The following is an 18,959-nucleotide window of genomic DNA, read 5'->3' on the forward strand; positions in this document are numbered from 1 at the left end:
TCTAAATATTAAGCTAAATATTAAGTTAAATTTGAAGTGTCATATATTCATTTTCTTTGGGCTATAAAGCCATGTCCTGATGCATTCACTGCACCTCCTATACTCTCATTTCCATGTGTAGAAACCCATAAGTCTTCATATTGTGTTTTGATTTACAAAGCAAATGCATAAAAGCAAAATTAAATTACTGGTACACGTCATTGGCATCAGTAAATAGGAAAATGATGCCACAGCTAGCTGCTGTTTTGTGTACGTGTACAAAACTTGCACTATCATGGAGGAAATAACCAATCACATACAGACAAATACTGTATATCAGCCAATGGGGGATAACCACATGGATGAGTTTGCTGAGCAAGCGGTTTGCTTAATGATGGACACGGATTACGTCTTATATGAAAAGAGAGGTGGGTCTGTGAGGAAGTACTGCAGCTGATATGAAAGAGATTTTGTTTCCATGCAGTGTCACTAAATGAGAGATACTTTGAAAACAATTTACATGTGCCATATACACATTGGAAGTGACAAAAAATACAAGCGAGATATAAAAAAGACCCATAAGTGATATTATTATTATGAATGGCACATAGTCTAAATGAGGGATTAGATTTAAGAACTCATTTATACCACGATAAAACTAACTGAAAAGGCCTCACTCAAGCATCCTGGAAATAAACTTTTGACATATAGACATAAAAGTGTTTCTCTCTCTTTCATCTGAGAAAACTGACATTAGTGACTCTTTGGCAAAACTTTTTTGGCTAAACAGAAATGAAATGAGAAGCTCCATTTCATAGCAGTAGGATTAGTTACAGCACTCTTTTCCAAGATCAAGAAATCTCAGTTTACTATTCAAAATTGGATTAGGTTCATTCAGTATCCATCCAGCTTTACTTATATTATGAAGTGATACATTATCATCATTTCATACATCATTTCTCATTTTCAAAATCTAGGATCTCCTCAGGAATATAATTCACAGTGAGAATTCCTGAAGTCTTTATCTGTGAATTACTGTCAGTTTAAAAAGTTGTCAAATGTGGATATACTGAGTGAATTTAAAACTGATACTGAAGCTTGTAAAAAGCCTGCAATAAGGCTGTAACTGTATAAAGTAAACCTTCCAGAGGCTGCTTGAACTCTCAGACTGGATCAAATACATTAGCAGATTGGTTTTCTAGCAATCATTAGGTATCAACTGTGTGGTGAAACCTGTTTTTATTTGGTGATTTATCAGTGGAAACTTTCACTTTCTCTTTAGTGAAGGCGAGTGTAGCCTAAAAGCTTGAATGCGCAGACAGACAGCGAGTGTTGCCCTCCCGTCAAGTCTACACCTGTGAACAGCATGCAGGGTTGTTCCCCCAAATCAATCAGAAAAACATCAGGCTTGATATGGTAGCATTAACACTACATATAATAAACTCTAGAACGGAATCATAGTACCGAAAGTGCTACTGAGTAATCAATCACAGGAAAATGTTATGAATGTACCAGAAGTGAACATAGAGGGCGCCATCGCAACAATGTTTTTATGCACGACGGAACCAAACTGACAAAATATAGTAGATTTTCAAACAAGTCAAAAGTATAAATGGAGATATCAGTATATAATATTGTTAGTTACATAATTAGAACTGCTTGTAGCCTACCTCTTCTTTAGCAATCAGTTGGTAAAAGTAGTAAAGAGCTTTTTCCTTTTTTATGACCTATTTAAGTGACTGAAATATTCATTGTTGCACTGTACAAGTTATATTATTCACTTTTTAATACAGACACTTTTGAGGTTCTATATAGCCTAGTGTATAGCCTATCTACCACTCATTTCTGATCAGCTCATTGAGTGACTTCCATTTTCCCGACCGCACTGAAAGCACCATGGATATAGTGAAATAACCGGTAGGACCAGTCTAGAGTAGGGATCAGCAGAGCAGGCACAGCTTCCTGGATGGAAACAAAACGCAGGAGCAGAACGGATAGACACTAACACGCACAAATACACACACATACAGGCCAGACAGGACACGAGCGAGCAGGACGTTTGAACATGTTTATAGTTTTTCTTTAAGCGCGGTACGAGTGTGAGAAAGGCGGTGTTCTAGCGACAGAAGTGGAATTAGGCGTTGACAGCAGAGGAACAGAAGAACAGTAGACTGTATCAACACATGTGTCACAGTAAGAGCACTGCGGCTGTGGATCTGGACCCAGGCAGCTCCTACACCCAGTGGTCCACAAGCAAGGTAGGTCCCACTGTCTCCTCTGCTTGTCTGCCTTTTGTCTCCATCACATAGACCATCCATTACCAAAATGAATGCGCCAGAATATCAGTTTTGACCTATCTGAGAGTACAACCTTGAGGGTGATGCAGATGTGTCAGATTTCATGTGTCGTCTGCTTACATGTAACAGAGTAGCTGTTACACTGGGGTTTTATTATAGCATACTCACCTCTGGGAAATTGTAGAAAAATCTGCATGTATTACAACAAACTATGAGTCTTTTTAGAATATTAGATTTTGAGGAATTCACTGATTCTGGTTAAACGGATGTACATTAGATGATTGGTTTCATTAGGTTTGAATTTTGCCACCCCAACATTTTCTATCTTCCTGTTTCAACTTTGTGTGATCTTGGTTTAGACTCTCTCCCAAAGACACTCATGTTACTGGGTCAGAAACCCAGAGAGACAGACAGGCAGTGATTGCAGCAGTATAAATGATGCCATATAAATTCTGCTACACACTCTCCGAGCACACAGCCCCAGCTGCCTCCTTCCCAACACAGTGGCAGTCTGTGTGAAAGTAGCAGCAGCAGAAGCAGCTTTTCTCCGGGCAGATCTGGTTTTCTGTTTCTGCCTCTCTGGTCAATAGCGATGCTTTGGTTCACTGCCATCTAGACCTTGATCCATGAGAGCTGCTAATCACGGAATGGCCTGCTCCACACCTGAAAGGAGCTGTTAGCACACAAGGACATTTTGATTAATGAATAGCTCTAACAGTGGAGATTCAAGTTTGAATGTGGACCTCTCAGCTTTAACTTTAGCTTCTCAGCATTCACATATGGATGGATGGATGCATACAGGATACAGGTCATTTCCATTCAAACTGCATCATATCAACAAAGGTGGAAAGACAACACTTCCTCCAGTCCTGTCTATCGACAGATTGTTAGCCAAGTGATCTCGCGTTCGTCTAAACTTTGAAGTTGTTCTGGAATTAAAGGCCTTTTTACACTTTTGTTAGTACTGGAGTTTTCATACAGCAAAGGTGGCTGATGAGCTGTTATTTTCCCTCTGAGACCTTGGGGTAGCTTATGCTTGGGCAGGACAGGCTGACAGCATTGTGGGATGATGACTGCAGGTAGCTCAGATTGCCTGTCTAAAAGCAGTGCAGGAGGACACACCGTGACAGTGCAGAAATACCAGCGTACGCAGCTACACTATCAGTGATCTGCATGTGATCGATAGCACATAATAAAAGAGATTTAGGACACTGATGATGGTGGAGGCTGTATTGAATGAGCTACTACAGAGTTTCCAGGAAACTTTAACAGGTTGTTGAAATAGAGAACATTGTGTGTGGGATAATGTGTGATTTCAATAGTCACTCAGGCTGCAGTGTGTTTTTAACACCACCGTTTCCTGTGTGACCGTGTCCTGTGTCCAACCACTGTTATCTACAGGATTAATCATAAATCCCAGATTATGGGGTTATTACTCATGCTTTTTGGGATTGGACAGAACCAAAGGGATGATTTTTGGGTTTGGAGACTTTGGTTCCCTTTAACACCAGATTAGGCCTTTATTATCCACTTCTGTCCTGATGTTCCAAAATGTCCAACTGGTGCACGATGTCTGATAAACAAAGGTGGAAGTTACTGATTACATTTATTCTTGAAGTTTTGTTAAACAACTTTTTTTGTGTAATACGGCTCTTTAGTATTTTTTAACCATGCTGGTTGCTTGTTCCTCTAGCGCCACCATGAGGCAGGCCTATAGGCTGTTTGTGCTGTGAAATTTCTTTACACCTGAAGAGATTGCTATGACATTTGGTTAACAAATTCTCCCCAGGATAAACTACAATAACTCCAGTGATCCTCTGACTTTTCATGTAACCTCAACTGTCTCTAGTGCTAACTGGCAAATGTTGGCCGTTGACATCCTAAACTAAGATGGAGAATATGGCAAACATTAGAAATGGTTAACATCAACAAATAAAACTGCTTGACTTGGCTTGTAACCAAATATGTAGCCTGGCCGTGCTGTCCCTAGTCACCCTTTCATCTCATTAAAGAATACGTTTATTTTATTTGAATGAGTTTTTCTTCTTTTTACTCCCCGTAATTTTCCTCATTGCCAACGAAATAGCTTCCTAGTAGCTAGCGACACGAGTCTGTATTTACCACGTATCTAAAAGCGATTGACAATCAGTTCTTCCCTTCAGAAAGAAAGAGTAGCTGGTCAATAACGGTTGGCTCCGTAAACACAGACCTTGGACTTTGGCCTTGAAAATGACAGCCATTTATGAAGAAATAACAGAAATGATGATAAACCGATAATACTGCAGTAATTACACATAATTATATTTTACCTGATGCACCACATAGCTTCAAACAGTGACTAATTCATCTCCCAGGTAACAAGACAATGACAGGGTGTTGCTTTTGGTAGAGGTGAAGTCATCACAGTTGGTACACCAGTTACCAGAAGAGATGACAAGTATAATGAAACAGGGTGCAGTATTGTCCGAAGGTCTGGCAATGGTTATTTGAATTGTAACAAAGAGGAAGGAAAATGTTACACCTACACTGGAGCGGCAAATAGATTGATGCAGTTTCTGATTTCAGGAACATGGAAGGAGGCTGTAGCGCCACAAAGTCCCCAGCAAAACGGCTAAGAGTAGCCTGATTCTTCCATCCTTCCCTCCCCGCGTGTCTTCCTCTACCATGGCCAGCAGGAGTCCCACCCAGAGCCGGGAAGCCGGGGATTTGGCACCAGGGATCCTTGAGGCTGGTGCTAAGTCCCAACCGGGGCCCAAGGTCTTCTGCAAGCTGTGTCTCAGCGAGCAGCCATCTGCAGCTGCCAGGGAGCTGCGGAGCTGCAACTGTGTTTTCTGCACAATGGTAAGAGAAAGACAACTTAACCAATTTATGCAGGTGCTTTTGAGCCGTTCAGGCTTACTGAAAGAAACTGCAACAGGACACATTAGCTGCTATGGAAGCTTTGGTACTGAAATAGAGTAGGGTGCTGCCAGGCTGTATTTTGTATTTTTTTTTTAGTATTTAGATTGCCTAGAAAGTGCAAATATGCTTATCCCCTACTCATAACCTTCATGTTTTGAGTCACTTTCTGTAGGCAGTGAATATTTCACAAAAGTGATCCAACAACAAACTTTTCTGTGGGTAATTTAGGCAAATCTCCAACGTTTGAATCACCTGGAATGAGAGTTTTCTTTTTATTGCAGCACCACTTCCTGCTTTTGTATCCTAAAATACCTCCCTTAAGGGGAAATCTTGCATATTACATCTTAAGCAGTGAAGTGGTTTCAACATAGAATTGACCTTGTCTCATATTTACTTTCTTTGTCCATCAAAATTTTTGCAATTTATCAAAGCAGTTGGAACATTTCCTGGAAGTGTTTTCAGTCCTTTTATGAGAGAAGAAGTGCTGCCACTAAAATACAAATCTGTATTATTTATAACAGAGGTTCAGTGGTCTACTGCTGCCCTGTTCTTGTTTTAATACGTGCCTGCCCGGCCTATTGAAACTGAGATGTCGGTGTTATGTCCTGACACACAGAGGTTGCTAGATAACGGCAGGTGTTAATCTCTGTCCAAGCTAGCTAAGTTGTCAGTGTTGCACGCACAAGGTCGCACAGATAAAACACACACACATACACAGTGTCACGAGGGATGAAGGAGGGAAATAAATACAGTAAACCCAGCTTATCAGTTGGACTTCATTTTATAAACCTGAAGTATCTCCTCCTGTCTGGTTCAAGAGCACAGACTATTGCTTGTGTTTTTTTTTCATTCCAGCTCAGTTTTTGAATGAATAGTATATAGTACTTTATGAGGGAGCCCATGATAAGCACAAGTTGGTAAAAATGATCCTGGAAACATGTGCCAGGCTTCTACCATAAATTTGTCTTTCCACAGAAAAGTGACATATAAATGGTTCTCTTTTCTGTTCCTCAAAACTATCTGCCTTTGCGCAATGTTTACATAGTTCCTCCTATGCTTCCATATTTCATTACTGAGGAAACATATGACTTTTGACGTGTGCATGCTGATAAGTCCTCATGTTTATGTGGCTTTTAGTTTGCCCTGTTTGCATAAGAGCTCTTTTCTCTCTGCTTTCTTTGCATTTATACTGTTTTTGTCCAGTCTTGTTTTGATGTGTTGTGTGTTATGTCTGGACAGTAAACATAGTACGTATTATGTTATACAGGATATTTGGCATGACATCTGTCATGGCATTATTGTACAATTCTCCCAGTTCCATTCAATATCAGGACTCATTGTGCTGTGTTTTTCCCCTCCTTTTTAGTGTATGCAGCAATATGTTCAGCTGGCTATCAAGGAGGGTGGGGGGGCACCCATCACCTGCCCAGATATGGCCTGTTCAAAGACTGGAGTGTTGCTGGACTCTGAGGTATGCCCTGTTTAAAACCAGTGATATGTAGGTCATGAGTGAACCCAAAAAAAGCAAAGAGGCTTCAGAGGCCATAAAATACAAATATAAATAAATAAATATATAAAACACTATTTTTATATATATATATAATTTATTAGGGGGACGATTCCTTGAATTTCTAAGTTACTGGCCAAATCTGTTTTTTTGGGTTTTTTTTTTTTTTTTTTACAGTCCAGGATATTGCAAGTAAACTTCAAAAGAAATCAAAAGTTGGTTTTTCATCCTTGTGGTTTTCAAATTGCATAACCTGGATTAACTAAGAAGTAGTTGTGAAAATGCTGTGTATCCATCGTGAATGATATGTCTGAGGAAATTCTTTGATTTGACTGCGTTTTTTCAACTGTGAAGAGTCAAACAGGGTAATTGGAGTGGGCAGACAGAAAGTGAAACTCCATGAGCTGTGACACACAGTAAACACGTCAGAGGAGAAGGTTACGCTGCTAACTCATAAACAAATGGAAATTCTAATCCTCAGTTCCCCATTTGGGATGTTTGTCTGAATGCAACTGCAATAAGGCCTGTATTAGCAGAGCAGAGCTTTAATGCGAATTGCATTTGCTAGGTGACCAGTTGATCCTGGATGGTCTTTCAAGTATCAGTGTCTTAGCGGCTGCCTCATTTTAAACTTGACCAACATTTATTTTTGCATTTATACGTTAAAGTTCATAAATAATAAAAGATGACTAAAGCCCCTCTCTGTGTTGTGTGATTGGAGATTGCTAGCTTGGCCCCAGAAGACCAGGTGGAGCTGTATCAACGTCTGAAGTTTGAGAGAGGTAGGTGCTGTTGCATTAGCATGCTGATGGCTGGTGACAGGCAGTGGGCTATTTCAGATCGCACTTCAGCTGGTGGCATTAGGCTAAGCAGCTCCATGGAGTGCTGAGCTTCACATACCTTTTCTCATCTACTCTGGTCCAGTCTTACCCTGGAGCAAACTGTAGCTTTAATACCTTCAGTTATACCAGACACAACCAGCAAGAAATTCAGTAACAAATGCCTCAAGAGATCAATGTTACTATTTAGCTAAATTGCAAATAATGAGCTTTTCAGTGCAAATAGATTGTGCGGTCTACGTATAACCGATTGCACCATAATGTTTGTGGAGGCAAGCTGTGTATCTGTATGGCACTGGAGACCTGGGAGCATGAAGAGAATAACTGTGGAAATAGGTTTCTGTTGACAATCAAAAACTGTAAACTGAGATTAGTTTGCTTTGTTGCTATATTGGTCTTTTCCATTTACACAGTAACGATACACTGCAAAGCCAATAATAGTTATTGTTTACTCTCCGGCCATAAATCATTGCACTTACAACGTAGTGAAAAGTACAGGCTGTTTTGTCACATTGTTTGCCTGCTGTTATGACTCACAATGAAAGTATGTTCAATGGGATCGGAGTCATATCACGAATGCTCCAATTTTAGTTTTGGTTGTGAAAAGAAATGTACTTTTAGTAAGCACTTCAGTAATTGACTAATTGCTTCAGCACTAATTCTGATTGTTCTGAAGCATGTAGGATCAAAAGAGCAAATTTCTTTGAGCTTCCTCCATGTCACATTAGTCATATGACTGATAATATTGCTACAGATAGTACTGATAGTATTACTTGGGTATAGTAAATAGCAGCACATATACCATTTATGTGTCTGTAATATCTCAGCTACTTGATGTCTGTCTTTCTGCAGGAGTGAAGTTGGACCCCAGTAAAGCCTGGTGCCCGGTGCTCGAATGCCAGGCGGTGTGCAGCCTGCAGCCGAGCACCGAGGGCCAGCCCACCGCTGTGCCATGCCCGACCTGTCACACAGTCTTCTGCTCCGGGTGCAGAGAGCCCTGGCAGGACAGCCATACCTGCCCTGAGCGCCAGACCATGATGTCACCCTCACCCTCTCATGAAAACAGGTCAGTCAGCCACCCACTGCCTGCAGCTACAGAGTCTGAGCTGCACTTTGAAAGCAACACTGTGCTGAAAGCTGGATGAGTGTGTTAGAACATCTGTTACTGCTGTAAACAAACTGGTAACTGAATCATTATAGCATTACTGGATTTTATTCGCTATTCAATTTAAACTATAAACATGTTGTGTGTTTTATCTTCAACTGTCCATACACTATCAATTCCATTATTTTATTTATAATTCCATACTTCCATTTAGTATGAAAAGACATGTCATGTCAGGTGTTGTGGCAGGGTATTTGACAGGATATATCTCCCAGCAGAAACCCCAAGTTGAATACAAACATTATTCCAGGATTAATAGCTCAGTAGTCCTCAGCAGTGCCTTCTGTGTTGTCCCTGCTGTACAGCTGCATTACTATACTGCTCCAAGCTGTGTCTCTGCCAGGCTGACTGATGTCACTGGGCTGTCACTGACTTATATTGGAATTCCATTGTCTCTGAGCCAAAGGGAGGGGGAGGACCAGGGTGGGCACCGAGCCAGTCAGTTCACTGTACAGTAGGAGCCTGTGCACTGCAGTGAAGTGTTGGTCTCTGCAGTGTGCTGTGGAGGATCGAGCAGTTATAAGGAGGGTCAACTTTGAGTTTTAGCTCCTGGGAGCAAACATTTGCCTCAGCCTGCAGTCATCCGTCATCAAACACAAACTTGTTGTACCAGGACTGTTGCCAGTATTTTAGAAATACTGTGTTTTGAAGTTTTCCACTAAACTGAATACATTTTATCTCCTCTCATTATGATTTAATTGCTGTTTCAAAGTCTTCTCTCCACTAGCTTGATAATCATACTGCAATCAGTAATTTAGTGGACTGCTGCTTAATGTGGACTGTTGTTTTTAAGTTAACAGTGAAAGAGTACATATACTTAGAAAGGAGTTGCTTGTGGTGACAAACCCAACGAAAATGATCACTCGACTCTGCAGTTCCCCTCAGGAGTTTACTGTGTTGATTTTGTGGCCCACAACTTTTCTGTTTTGGTTCAGTCTCACTTCTCTCGTCATATTTTCCACCCTTAACAGTTCCTATAAACGCAAAGCAGGCCACCTACCCAGCACCAAATTCCAGACAGGTGAAGTTAGCAGCTAGCAGAGATGCTAGCTATAGAGTGAGATATTTCCAAAACTGCATTCAAATCTACTGTAATAGTGTAAATCTAACAGGCTGTAATTTGTTTAAATTGTAGACTTTGAACTTTTTGGATGTTTGAAACCCCCAAACACGACTTCAGTGGGAGCTACAGCCCTATATTGTACTTGCAGAATGCTTCCCTCATATTTTTAAATCCCAAAATAATTAACCTGGTTCAAAGTTAGCACTGACCCTTAACTCTGCTGCTAAACAAAGACTTCAAGCCCTGCCTGGTGACTCCTGAGGCCTGCGTGGCGTCCTACAGTATGTCCCCGTTAACTGCAAACTTGATATCTGTCCTCCTGTCTTTCTCTCGATGCACAGGGCCCGCTCTGACAGCGACCCTGACATGCCCATCAAGCAGTGTCCTATGTGTGGTATCTACATTGAGAGGAACCAGGGTTGTGCACAGATGCTGTGCAAGAGCTGCAAACACACTTTCTGTTGGTACTGTCTGCAGAATCTGGATGTGAGTCTTCCCTGCCACCCAACTTGTGGTGGTCATGGTTTTTATCACAAGCTGCAGAATATCTGTACTGCTTTGCCATGTTTGAATATGGTAGATTTCATGTCTTGACATATCTTTTGTAATTTTGTTAATTGCAGGGTGATATTTTCCTGAGGCATTATGACAAGGGGCCATGCAGAAACAAGCTGGGGCACTCCAGGGCTTCGGTTATGTGGAACAGAACGCAGGTGAGGCCACTTGGCAGGCAGCAGTGCACAGAGCACACAGTGTTAATGTCAGTGTTGTGGGTGACGGCGTCATCGTCTGAATGAATTAGCCTGTAGATCCACACATCTGTGAGTGGTGGGCTATTTCATGCATGGATTTAATTTTAGTAAAACTGTCTTATCGCACTCCTGGGAGTAGATGTTAATGATTTTAGACTTCATCTCAGCTGCACTGCCTGGCTGTCAGGTCGGTTAGTCATGTTGTAATAAACTCCAAGGTCAGGACAGGACCCCACACAGGCAGTATACAGACAGTATAACTTCCAAAATGGCATGATTCATTTGATTGAAAATTTAAACAGAGGCTGAAAACAGTGTTCAACTCGTCTGTCCTTCACCAGCAGACTTAAAAAACATTTGTCACCTCTCTGTTCTCCCTGTCAGCTGCTATATTTATTGCTGAATTTCCCTTTTAAGACAAATAAAGTCTGTGTTTGCCCGTTGTTATTTTCCACCACTGTGCCCAAACAATCCTTTATCACACATTAAGCTGAACTAATCCCAGCACTAATCTCAAATTCCTACCCTGTAATGACGTCGTCCATTCCACAAAACAATTACAACTGGCCGCCAAACCTACTTTCTTTCTACTTCCCCTGCTCTGCTGGCATTGTCACATGATTAGTATCAGGTCTGCAGTGAGCCTCCTGATTGCGTTTTGGTGTGTCTACATTGTGTCTGGAAAGTCAAAGTACAACAGTGTGGTTGTTCCTTGCAAAACAACTCATGACAGACTTGGTTACGCCCCTTGCCTAACTGGTCCTATAAGTTTTATGTTCTTTTTGTTACAAATCCCTCTGTCAATTATATAACTGTAATAACTCTTCCTTAGCTGCTGGTGTGACAGTACATTTGTTGTTGACAACATTTTGTATTCCACATTTTACAAATTTTGACACTGCACTGATACACTAGATGGCCAAAAATACATGGACATTTGTGATTTTTGAATATCTCAACTTCCCTACTTTAAAATGCTTCCAAAAGCAGTGACGAAATTTAACTAAGTACTTAAATACAAATTTGAGCTACTTGTACTTTAGTGGAGTATTTTCTTTTTCTGCTTCTTTTCCACTCCACTACATTTTGGATTTAAATACTTTTTATACTTTTTACTACCCTACAGTTATGTGATACAAGTTACAAGTTACTCTGCAGATTACGTGCTGCATCACAGCCAAAGTAAATACATAAGAACATTACATTACCAAAGTAATATTTTAGCATGATATCTTAACTTTTACTCAAGCATGACTTTTGGGTACTTTGTACAACAGTATTAGTGAGATCAGACGCTGATGTGGGGTGAAAAGGCTCAGCTCACAGGAAGCATTCCAGTTAATCCCACAGGTGCTGGGTGGGCTTGTTGGTCTGGTCAAGTCAAGTTCTTCCATACCCAACTTCAAAAACCTTGTTTTTTTGTTTGACAAATGATTGGTAATATCTTGGTCTAAGCAGACATTGTGCAGACATTACCCATAATCACATTAGTGTCCAGTCATAAGCAGTGTGTTGTTTGAGTGTGATATTTCCATCAGTGTTTCATTCCCACCTTCTGTTGTTGGTTTCAGCTGGAGGATTTAGTTCTATTTACTTCTTTTATGCCAAAAGCAACATATCCCAATACCATTAAGTATTTCAACATTACTAAACATACATTTTACAGTCTTACATGTTATAGAATGCTGTGTAGAGGCTGGTGGGGTCTGCCTGTCTGCTCAACAACACATGTCAAAATGAAGTGCTGGTGCAGGCGTGTACCACTACACCACTGGTGGACTTGTCACTTGTTTGTTATGATAGTAGTTAGCCAAGTAAAGCAGCAATAATTGATTTTTTTACCACTTGGGGGCAGTGAAACAAGCCGTAAACACAACACTGACATATCGTCACCTGACAAGGTTGGTGTGGCTGATGACCCATCCTATTCACTCATCCTGCAGGCACAGAGCAGCATTAGCATCATTTTGAGTTGTGCTTCTGTCAATCTGATTTCATGCCACACATAATCATTTGAACCGTTGTTAATAATAATTAGTGCAGCTTTTAAGCTGTTGTGTTGTCCTTCAGGTGGTGGGTATCCTGGTGGGGGTCAGCATCATCGTTCTGGTGACCTCTCCGCTTCTCTTGCTGGCCTCGCCGTGCATCCTGTGCTGCATCTGCAAGCCCTGCGGCAGGAAGAAGAAAAAGAGGAAGAAGGACCTCAGCAACCCAGACTCCTCCACATCGTAGCAGCTTCTCATCAACCCAGTTTGGGATCACTCCACTAACCTCATGACACCCAAGGAGTGCAAGTGATACGTGGTGGAAGAAAATAAAGTTGTGGAGCAGTGGAGCATGCTTTCATGACTCGACAGACTGGAAGCCTTGACTGGTTGAGTAATGTTGGCGGAATCAGCAACTGCAGACTTTCTCTTAAAGCTCTGTGAAGGAGCTACTCAAAATTCACTCTTGAATGACAAGAGTGTGTAGTTTATATGGTGAAGGTGTAAATATGAGGAGAATGAATGTAAGTAACTCACCTATGGTAGTTGTTTCCAAATGCACAACAGGTAGCACGGAGAGAGCAGTGGTTCTGTTATCGCCACCTCTCTCTCTCTCTCACACACACGCACACACACACACACACACTCTCACACTATTCAAAATACAATCCCACTCTCATGTGCCAAACATCATGATGCCAAACCAGAGGTGTTAGGTGCTCAAGTGCCTCACTCTACAGTGCCTGGTGCTTGGTTTTATTTGATTTGCCTTCCATTCTGTCTTATCTTATGCAAAAATGTTAGCATTATGAAAATGGACAACAGTCAGGGTTTTACAGGGTTGTAAATCCCTAAAACAATGCAAAACATTCTTTCACGATGGCAGAAGGCAAACAGCATCTGGTGTGCACTGTGTATTCTGTACTGATATGAAACATGATAGGGCTTCAGTGGTGCACAGAAAACTTTTCTTCTGCTAATGTTTGTTGTTTTCACCTGGCTTACGTTCTAGACCAAAGGCTCTGAAGGATAATGTGTACTTTTTTAAAGTGTGTTCATTTGTATGGGTTATATGTGTGTATCGTATCCTGTCATCATTTCTGTGTTTTTGTTGATGTTTCTGCATCAGATATTTTATAAAAGCACCACTGTAAATGAAATGAAATAAATATGCATCAGATGGTACTGGGTTATTTTTTCTTTTCACTGCTCATTGCTTCACTTTTGCCTTTGCAAAAATGTCATAAGAGAATAGGGAGGGAAAGTACATTTTTGTTCTCAGGGTATTGATAAAGGTTGACAAAGAACAAGCATGTAAGCCATTTAGACAATACATTAAAGAAGCAGACACCAGGACTGTTAAAATGCCAAGAAGGATTAAACAATAAAATAAAATAGAACAAGACAGATTAAATAGGAGAATATCAACTACAAATCAGCTACAGTGTGGTACAAGATTATTTTGTCCAAAATTATATATATATATACATACATACATATGTATGTATATATATATATATATACATATATATATGTTATGATTCTGTGAATTTATGAATTTATTACCTAAATTTGTTTTCTATTTCACAGAGGGAAATGTAAAGTGTACATCAATGCAATTTGGATCCTGGATAGAGACATTGAATAGATGTAATTGGAATAGATGTAATTGCCGTATGGTCATATCAGATTTTTGCATGAGATAGGAACTGATATGAAATGAAATCATTTAATTTAATTACTTCTTAACAAAAAACTCAAAATGCAAACTGATGCAAGTTCACCAACTGCTCAATGGAATGAGGAGTGTTGTTTTGAAGGGATTTAGTGACACCTTGTGTACAAACAGGGAACTGCACTCTTTGTTCCGCTGAACAGACGGGGGGCGAAGTTGACTCGTGCTTGCAGAAACCTTGGACGTTATGATCTAGAAATGGCAGCGCAGGAGGAATTCTTCACTGGTAAATGGTGTTGTTTCAGTTCCCAGAGTTACTGTGTACATTGTCTGTGCATAGGTGTGTGTTTGTTGTGGACGTAAGAGTCCGAATGAAGTCCGAGCTGTGAAGGCCGTAAAAATGCAGGCTACTTTATTTTGATTTGTTTGCCCAACATGTGTAACATGGAAGTACTTCCTCCCGACTCATGCAGTCACCGCAGTCGCTTTGGCACAGATTGATACAGTCGTCTAACTACCCTGAAATACATAGTTAGACAGCGCGATATTGTTACCTTTAAGTTTCTATAGACTCACAGCACGTTTTATATCACGTTGAAGTTTTTATTTCATTCAGTACGACATTTATGCTGCACAGGCATTACCAAGATCCCATACCTACCCAGTGCTGGTGCAGGAGATGTCATGTGCTTCAAACACTACCATGCAGAAGAGGTAGGTGTGACACACACACACACACACACACATACACACACACACACACACACACACACATACATGCTATGAATGCAGAGTTAGTGTTACATGAGACTGAGATCAGTATTCCTGTGTGCAGGTGCTGATGGGGAGGAAGATGGAGGACTGGCTGAGGTTCTCAGTCTGCTACTGGCACTCCTTCTGTGGAACTGGTAACAAGTGACCCAGTACTGATGTTCAGCTTCAGGTTGTCAGAAGTATCCACGTGTTGATACCACTATCAGCAACACTGAAGCTATACAGAAACACATCTACAATCAGACTTTCAACCCAAAGTTACACACATATTGACCTGATTACAAATGTGTTGGGGAATGTGTTGACCTTTTCTGTAGCAGCATTGTGTGTGTGGGTTGTTATTGAAAACAGAAAAGAATTTGTTTTGTGTGCATCGGACTTCTCTTGTGGTGGTAGCACGAGAAGGTATTGAGTGTTGTTTTCTTTTCATACCAGAATTTTCTCGGAAGTTTAAAATTCTGTATCATGACAAGCATAGCTCAGGTCTTACCCAGTGCATATACTTTGGATTCCTGAGTTTTAGGCCATATATCCTTTTATAATCTTAATTTAAATAAACAGAATGCTTTGTTTGAGTTTAAGTCCACATATTGTTTCTATATCTTTACCTTGTTTTGTTTTCTTAGGTGCTGATCCTTTTGGATCTCCAACCCTCCACCGGCCCTGGAGTGAAGGAACTCCAATGGAATCGGCCAAGAGGCGACTCCAGGCTGCTTTTGAGTTTTTCACCAAGCTTGGAGTGGGGCCAATCACCTCCATTTTACAATGAATGTTAAACACAGTTGATTAGAATGAATACACTGTTTTGAAGTTGTTCTGTCTTTTACCTTTGTGACCTCTGCTTATTTTCACAGGTGAAATACTACACATTCCATGACAGGTAGCTGACCTGTTTTTACATTTCAACTTATAATGGCTGAAATAAAAGACCATACCAGCAGGATATGCTCAGTAGTATTGGACTGGAATGAAATATGTTTTGTTCATCTCTTATGTTCAGATGTGTCAGATGAAATGTATTTAAGCAATCTAAGGTATAGGATCTATTTTGTGTGTGTTCCAGTATTGTGAACCAGGTCCACCCTCTGTTTTCTACAGGGATATGGCTCCTGAGGGCTCCAACCTGGAGGAGTCCAACAGGAATCTGGATGAAATAACAGACCTGGCTCTCCACCTGCAGAACCAGACTGGAATCAAGGTGCTGTGGGTCACCTGCAATCTCTTTGCCCATCAAAGGTCAGTGCTTTATTTTGAAAATTTGATAGTCAAATCCTGACATTTTACAGGAGTTTCTTCCTCATTTAGGATGTAAACTTAGTGTGAAGCATATGTTCAGAATCCTCATGATGGGATTGTGTTCTTAATCTAAGAAAAAGATCATGGCATGTCTTGGTGTGACAGGTACATGAATGGTGCAGCCACCAACCCTGACTGTCACGTTCTGGCCTATGCTGGTGCTCAGGTTAAGAAGGGGCTGGACATTGCCAAGAAGCTGGGTGCAGAAAATTTTGGTATGACTCGACAGTCTCACTATATGCATATGCTCCTTCAGTGTAGCAATGTTGCTAGTTCATTGTATCGTTCTCTCTTCAGTGTTTTGGGGAGGAAGGGAAGGATTCCTTTCTATTCATAATACTGATGTTGCTGCTGAACTGAAGAACATGGCCAGTTTTTTCAAGATGGCTGTTAGTAAGTGTGCACAGAAATATAGGATTAATCAGATTTTGGTTAGGATATGTCCTACTTTCAGTTTCATATGTGTATATTTGTCACCAGAGTACAAAGAGAAGATTGGGTTGAAGTGTCAGTTTCTTATCGAACCCAAGCCTAAGGAGCCCTGCAAACACCAGTATGACTACGGTGAGTTTTCTCAAATTTCAGCCAAACAAATATGTTTTTTTGATCTCACAGTCAGTTTATAGATCACTGTTTTCTTCTATAGATGCTATGAGCGTTATAGGATTCCTTAAGCATTATGGTCTGGAGAATGACTTCAAGTTGAACATCGAGCCCAACCACACTACCCTGGCAGGACACTCATACGAACATGATGTTGTCATGGCTTCTGCGTGAGACATCTTGTTACCGGACATTTAAGTTAACATCAAAGTGAACACTGTTGCAACTTCCACAGTGACGTCAACACTAAGACGGTTTTATAACCTGTGTCATCTTTGCTTGCTGCTGGGCAGGTTTGGCATGCTGGGTTCAGTGGACTCAAACACTGGCTCTCCTGACCTCGGGTGGGACACAGACCAGTTCCCCATGGACATCAGGAACACCACCTTGGTCATGAAGGTGAGCTCATTTCTCTTGGAACCAGGAGTTTATTGGCAGTGTTTGTGTAGGTTATATTGCCCATACACTGTTGTATAAAGTTAGCTTTAGCTAACATGCTGATATGCTGTGCAAATCTTAATAAAATAGATTAGTTTAAATATAAATGTATATTGGACACTCTTGACTTGGCAAGTACATGATAAGTAAGTAAATAAATAAACAGTCTTTTGAAAATATGTCAGAAGGGGTTTTTTGAAATAATACTTTTGCTTACTTTAGCAGTTAGTACTGCTGAGATCAGTTTCTGTTGATAGGGATACATGAACCTAGTAATCCTTTAGTGTCTAATCTTCTGCAGACCATCGTTGAACAAGGTGGCCTGCAGCCAGGAGGCCTGAACTTTGATGCTAAGGTGCGCAGAGAGTCCACAGACCTGGAGGACTTGTTCATCGCTCACATCGGAGCCATGGACGCCTTCGCACGAGGACTGCGAAATGCTGTTCGCATTATTGAAGACGGGCTCATGGCTCGTATGGTGAAGGTATGTCTGCAGCTGACTGAAATTCACTGTTAAACACACTTTGATTTTCATGTTCATTGTTGTTGGGAAAATGCTACATCATGTTTGGTTTCTGACTGGTTTGTGTGAATTGAATAGGAGCGATACTCAAGCTTCAGGCATGGCATTGGACAGAAAGTGGAGGATGGTTCTGCCACCTTAGAGGAATTGGAGGTAAGATTATTGAAGACTTGTTTATTTAGCTACAGATGCTTTAGCACAACCATCTCCATTATCTTATACCTTAACACATTTGTCTGCTACTGCTTATATCTCTTCATTTGTAATCTCATGTGTAAAACTGCAGAAATCCTCTTATTTTTCTTTAAAAAATGATGTTATTTAGAAGGAAGAGAGGATTGTTGCTAAGGCAGGTATATGGTTTATATGTTATCACATGTATTTAGTTTCACATTTCTACATTTTAAAACTGCAGTATAACCAGCAGTATTTGTGAACAATGCTTTTTGGCTGACCAGTGAGGTATTTACACCTGAGATCTGTGTGTGTGTGTGTGTCGGCCCAAGAAGATATTAGTGTGTTTATCGCCAGTGTAATAAAGTGAGTAGAAAGCTACAGTAAGTGAGAGATGATGGTCTCAAATATATACTCTTCTGTGTTTTGTTTCCTCAGGCTTTCATAAAGCAGAACGGCGAGCCGAAAGTATCATCGGGGAAGCAAGAAAAGTATGAATCCATCTTTAATCATTATATATAATGAAAGCATTGCTCTCCTGTGTCTGCACATGGTGACGGGCCACCTTAAGTAGAAGCTGTTCTGCTGTAGTGCTGGCGTTAAAATACTAGTGAGCACATCAAACATAGCGTGAGAAAACGCAGAGCACCAAATTAATCTCGCCGGAATTAAGAGCTGCACTTGTTTTCAGTCATTTCACTAAAACGTACAAATACAGATGCTGAACGCTGCATGTAGAGAGCCGAAATGTTAAAGTATCTGTGACAGATGAACTAGCTTCAGACTAATTCAGTATAAAGCTTTGGAAATGTGCATATCAATCTGTATTTGTAGTGTTATTGACATATCATCTGGTATTGGATGCAACGCCTTAGCTGATGTTCAGTAATAAAACATGTTATCACTACAAAGTGGTGATGTTTATTTTTGGTTAATGATTCTGTGTTCTCCAAGTCATCCCCTCCTTTTGAAATTCATTTATTGTTAA

General features: G+C 40.6%; 2 protein-coding genes across 2 annotated transcripts; both read left to right on the plus strand.

The window, feature by feature from the left end:
• Positions 1-1,882: 1,882 nt before the first annotated feature.
• rnf144b (ring finger protein 144B) lies at positions 1,883-13,673 on the plus strand. Its single transcript, XM_046400238.1, has 8 exons — positions 1,883-2,237; positions 4,842-5,117; positions 6,544-6,648; positions 7,406-7,466; positions 8,376-8,589; positions 10,093-10,237; positions 10,375-10,464; positions 12,574-13,673. The coding sequence occupies exons 2-8, from the start codon at positions 4,941-4,943 to the stop codon at positions 12,733-12,735; spliced, it is 954 nt and encodes a 317-aa protein (XP_046256194.1). The 5' UTR covers positions 1,883-2,237; positions 4,842-4,940; the 3' UTR covers positions 12,736-13,673.
• Positions 13,674-14,292: 619 nt separating this feature from the next.
• LOC124064879 (xylose isomerase-like) lies at positions 14,293-18,878 on the plus strand. Its single transcript, XM_046399727.1, has 14 exons — positions 14,293-14,449; positions 14,801-14,877; positions 14,999-15,071; positions 15,564-15,676; positions 15,792-15,817; positions 16,036-16,173; positions 16,339-16,448; positions 16,531-16,626; positions 16,714-16,797; positions 16,880-17,006; positions 17,130-17,235; positions 17,576-17,758; positions 17,876-17,950; positions 18,410-18,878. Exons 1-14 carry the CDS (start codon positions 14,422-14,424, stop codon positions 18,491-18,493), a joined length of 1,320 nt encoding a protein of 439 aa, XP_046255683.1. The 5' UTR covers positions 14,293-14,421; the 3' UTR covers positions 18,494-18,878.
• Positions 18,879-18,959: the final 81 nt, after the last annotated feature.

This window comes from Scatophagus argus, chromosome 9, assembly GCF_020382885.2.
Source record: "Scatophagus argus isolate fScaArg1 chromosome 9, fScaArg1.pri, whole genome shotgun sequence".
NCBI classification, from domain to species: Eukaryota; Metazoa; Chordata; class Actinopteri; family Scatophagidae; genus Scatophagus; species Scatophagus argus.